General features: G+C 42.5%; 1 protein-coding gene and 1 pseudogene across 1 annotated transcript; one reads left to right on the plus strand and one right to left on the minus strand.

Moving 5' to 3' along the window:
• The first annotated feature begins 216 nt into the window (after positions 1–216).
• Positions 217–2787, plus strand: LOC121742458 (annotated as a pseudogene).
• Positions 2788–2792: 5 nt separating this feature from the next.
• LOC121742459 (putative pentatricopeptide repeat-containing protein At5g43820) lies at positions 2793–5295 on the minus strand. The gene is given in 3 exon segments (XM_042135595.1): positions 2793–3688; positions 3690–4343; positions 5133–5295. Coding segments are annotated over 2 exon segments (1254 nt in total). The 5' UTR covers positions 4091–4343; positions 5133–5295; the 3' UTR covers positions 2793–2835.

Raw genomic sequence — 5295 nt, forward strand, 5'->3', positions numbered from 1 at the left:
ATCATATTATATTTCCTAATCTCAACACTTTTTCTTGACTTTTAAATTTATTTGGTGTCTTCCTTCAAAATCAATATTTGTCTTACTATATAGCATATCTAAAAAAAGAAAATATAAAATTGGGTCCATACTTTTACATGTCAAAACAGATTAGAAAATATAGAAATAAAGACAAATGCAGAAAAAAGCTCAATGGTAGTATTTCAAAAATACAACTGTAGTGTAGAATGTGCATGCATGTGTGAATACACTCCAAAAGTCCAAATCTCTCTCTCTCTTTCTCTTTCCCCACTCTCTCAAAATAGCCTCACATTTTCTTCATCAAACCCAAAAAAAATGCACATGCTCTTCATTCTCCTTCTTCTTCTCAGCAGCAGCTCTGTTTGCATAAATCTCGTTAGAGGAAATGCAGAGCTGAGAGCGCTGATGGAGATAAAAGCTTCCTTGGATCCAGGAAACAAGCGGTTGTCGTCTTGGACGGCCGACGGCGACCCGTGCGGCGGTTCGTTCGTGGGAGTCGCCTGCAACGAGCACCGCAAGGTCGCCAACATCTCGCTCCAGGGGAAATTGCTCGCCGGAAAAGTGCCGGCGGCTCTGTCGGAGCTCAAGTGCTTGTCCGGTCTCTACCTCCATTACAATTCCCTGACCGGCCAAATTCCGCCGGAGATTGCTAATCTCACCGAGCTCACCGATCTCTATCTCAACGTCAATCGTTTAACTGGCGAAATTCCGCCTCAGATCGGAAGCATGGCTTCTCTTCAAGGTTCGACAAATTTTAGTTTTGAATTTTGTACTTTTTCGAATTAATTTTTTCATCACGAGGTTTTGATGATTTTGCAGTGGTGCAGCTGTGCTGCAACAATCTGACCGGAAACATACCCGCGGAGATGGGGCTGTTGAAAAAGTTAAGCGTGCTTGCGCTAGAGAATAACGGAATAACAGGGCAGATCCCTTCCAGCTTGGGAAATTTGGGGATGTTGAGAAGATTGTATTTGAACTCCAATCGTCTCTCCGGCTCAATTCCGATCCCATTAGCGAATCTCGTTTCGTTGCAAGTGCTTGATGTTCGAAACAACACTCTCTCTGGAGTTGTCCCTCTTGGTGAGAATGAGCTGCTCTGTTTCAAATCCCAATTTTTTTTTGTTGTGTCAAAATCATATTTTTGTTAATTTCTTTCTGCAATTTCTGAAGCTCTGAGACATTTGAATGAAGAATTTCGTTTCGAAAACAATCCTGGTTTGTGCGGCTCGGGTTTCCCTTCTCTTCGAGCTTGCACTGCTTGGGACAACGCGAACCAGGCGAGCACAGTCCCTGCAGCGAGCATACCGCGGTCAGCGCCTCTCCCGTTGAACTGCTCGCACTGCTCTGGCTCCTCGTCGCGTCTCCCACAGATAGGCATTGTTGGAGGAGCCATTGCAGTGACCCTGGCCTTAACCGTGGTGGCGTTGCTCTGTGCTGTCAAATATCGTCGTGCAAAGCAGAAAGTTGGGCACAAATCCGAAACCTCCGAAGATAAGTCTAAAGATCAGTTGCACAAGGTTATGAGCCATCCCTCTCCTCAAGAATATGGCCATGAGGAAGCATCTCCTTGTAGCAAGTTCAATCTTGAAGAGGTGGAATCAGCTACGCACCATTTCTCGGAGGCGAATCTGCTGGGGAGGAGCAAGTTCTCCGCGGGTCTACAGGGGAACGCTCAAGGATGGAGTGGTTGTGGCGATCAAGAGCATCAGCAAGTCGAGCTGCAAGACGGATGAGGACGAGTTCTTCAAGGGGATGAGCTTGCTCAGTTCTCTTAGCCATGAGAATGTTGTCAAGTTGAAGGGCTATTGCTCTTCCAAGGCTAGAGGGGAATGTTTCTTGATATACGAATTCGTGCCGGGAGGGAACTTGTCTCACTATCTTGATGGGGAAGATGATCATAGCATCCTTGATTGGCCAAAGAGAGTCTCAATCATCCATGGCATTGCAAAAGGTAACTAATTGGTTTACTGTTATTGCATATTTTAATGTTTGATGTTCAAGAAAGTTGTTAAATTATTACATAGTATCTTGCTTGGGAGGAGGGGCACCACACCATCATAACGGTAGCTATAAATGTAGCATTGATGAGATATGTTGGTCCACATACTAAAGGGAAAAGATATTCAAGATTTGATCTACCATATAATGTAAATTTTACTCATTGTTTTTAACCACAAAATTTGAATTTCAGGTATGGAGTATTTGCATAGAAACGAGTGGAACAAGGGTGGCATCATCCACCAAAACATATCTGTGGAGAAAGTGGTGTTGGACGAGCAGATGAGTCCTTTGATTGTGGACTGCGGCCTTCTGAAGCTGCTGGCCGACGACGTGGTCTACTCGGCGCTGAAAGTGAGTGCGGCGCTGGGGTACATGGCGCCGGAGTACATTAGCACGGGGCGGTTCACAGAGAAGAGCGACGTCTATGCCTACGGTGTCATCATCCTCCAGGTGCTCTCCGGCAAGACAGTGCTCTCCACGGCCATGAGAGCGGCAGCGGAATCCGGGGATGTGGGAGAGCTCATGGACGTGAAACTTGAGGGGAAGTATAGTGAAAGTGAGGGCGCTGGGCTCATAAAAATGGCTTTGGATTGCACCAACGATGATCCACTAAGTAGACCAACAATGGAATGGGTTGTGAGAGAGCTGTCTTCATTGTTAGTTGATAATGTGTAAATTATGCTTCAGAGGAGCTAGTATGAAAATATAGAACTAATGTGATTGAGAATAATTCCTAAATATGGCATTACCAAAGCTTTGATTTCATCCTATTTACCTTGAACAATCAAATCCAGAAGATTACACAACAATAAATTAAAAATGCCAACCTTTACCTCTCCAATACCTTTGGGCATTTTCATTTAGCCTAGCATTTCTCAACTTGAGAAATAGCTTGTAAGCCACATCCACTTTATTTGAATCCATCAACCTATTATATAATTTGCTAGAAATGATTTTGCTAGGGAATAATCCCTTGCTAATATATTCCTCCATAACCAGCACTGCAGATTCAAGCCTCCCTGTGTCGCACAGACCATTTATGAGATACTCATAAACCTGCATATCACAACCATACCCACTCTCTTGCATTTCCTCCCACATTTTCAGCAGCATTCCACACTTTCCAAACCTAGATAGCCTCATGAGTAGCAGCTTATAGCCCGTCAGCGATACTTTACAACCTGCCTTCCTTGTCTTGTTGTACACCATCAATGCAGCATATGGCGGACCGTAGCTACACAATGGCTTCAAGATCTCGGTCAAAGCCCCCGTTGAAGGAATCACGCCTCGACCAAGCATCACATCGAGCAATTCGATGGCATCTGAAACTCTTCTTCTTTTGAGGAAATACAGTATTATCCTGACATAAGTATCCACGCTTGGTTCAAAACCATCGTGCACCATCCCCTTGTGGTATTTCAACGCCCCACCGATGTCATGATTAGCAATACAGTTGAAGATCATGGCATTGGAAACCTCACTACTCAGTGCACTCCCTTTCTCCTCCAAGTAGTTGAAAATTCTGATCGCATCATCGAATCTACCAGCTCTGCCAAACTCCTCAATGACATAGCTATGAGTTGCACAATTAGGCTCAACTCCATCATCCACCATCAACTTCAAAAACTTCTCAACTTCAGTAACTTTACCAAGCTTTGACCATCCTATTATACATCGAACTGTCACACTGCACCTTCTCTTTCATTCTATTAAACAACAAACACGCTGTTCCTACATGTGATCGCTGTGACAAGCAACTCAACGCAACACTCAAAGTTTCCTTATTGCATTCTAACCCATACTTCTCCAATTCCCCAAAAACTGTTGTAGCTTTAGAAACACGATGTGCGCGAAGATAACTATCCATAACAATGAAAAGGGTCTCCGAATTCACGGTTACCCCTCTGTTCCCCATATCTTTCACCTTTTCCATCATATGCACAAATGATTTCCTCCTACCCAATGCTTTAAGCACTATATGGAAGGCACCAACACCTTTTGACAAATTTGGCTGCTCAATTGCCCAATTGAAAAACACTAACATCGCCTCACCACTTAAGTCTCCCATGTTCACTACTTTAAAAAATACTTAATTATTTAATTCTACACCAACCCCGCTCAATGCGCTATGAATCGCGATTTTGCTGGGGAGTTTCTGCAGGAAAACTCCCCGCAGCTTATCTTCAGGCGGCAGAAAATCATCGGCGGCCCTAATATCCAATTGATTGCAAGATGAATCCACATCACTAGGGCTGCGGACTGAAAAAACATCGGCAGCCCTAACATCCAATAGATTGCAAGATGAATCTACATCACTAGGACTGCGAATTGATATGGGGAAAATATCACAGAGCTGGTTCAGTATATGACATTCAATGCAGGTAGAACTACTATTTTTTGTGGTATTTACAACAAGTTGCTCTGTCGAGTAATGAGATGCAAAAACCAGATAGGAACGGTGGAGCAGCAGAGAACTGCACCTGAATTTATTCCATGAAATCCCTCTAATAAACATTATCTCAATTTGCGGCACGGTTATTTTGATCTGATTCATGTAAAAAAATGTGAAAAAAAATACTTAACTTAGCTCAGCCCTTACTAAAAAATGTGAAAAAAATACCTAACTTAGCTCAGCCCTTACTAAAAAATTATTCATTGCTAAGGGAAGACAATAACTTGTCCATAGAAATAAATTCATTTGTGATATACTATATCTCTTTCATTTGGGCATTAAAACGAAAAAAAAATTGCAAAGAACAGAAATGAATACTCTACAGTTTTGATTGAGACATATCAAGTATGAAGTCAGTTTTGGTTGAGACATTTAACCAAACAGCTGGAGTATATTATTCTCTCACTAATTTATGCGCATTACCCTTTTTTCCGCTGTAGACAAGCATAGGTTCATTCTAGTCAAATTCTGTACATCATGCAACATCCATTAATCAGTAAAATAAAAAAAAATCAAACAGTTTGACATTCAAATCAACATCTAACAAATCTTACTCTCCCAATTTTTAAATTGAATTCCAATTTGAAAAATGTTAACAAATTTGCAGATGTCAAAACAAATAAGATGGAAAGAAGTAAAAGAAGAACGAGAAGTTAACTAGATAAAGAGGGCGGCGAGCACAGTCGACGGCGGCAGCGGCGGGGAGCTGACTTGCCGGTCGATCGGAGAGAGTAGGAAGAAATCCATCTAAATGGTAGGGGGCTGTAGGCCTCGATCCATTATTAATGGGCCGAATTACTACAAGTCGGACCACAACATAT

The sequence above is a fragment of the Salvia splendens genome, chromosome 7 (genome assembly GCF_004379255.2).
Source record: "Salvia splendens isolate huo1 chromosome 7, SspV2, whole genome shotgun sequence".
In the NCBI taxonomy this organism is placed as follows: domain Eukaryota; kingdom Viridiplantae; phylum Streptophyta; class Magnoliopsida; order Lamiales; family Lamiaceae; genus Salvia; species Salvia splendens.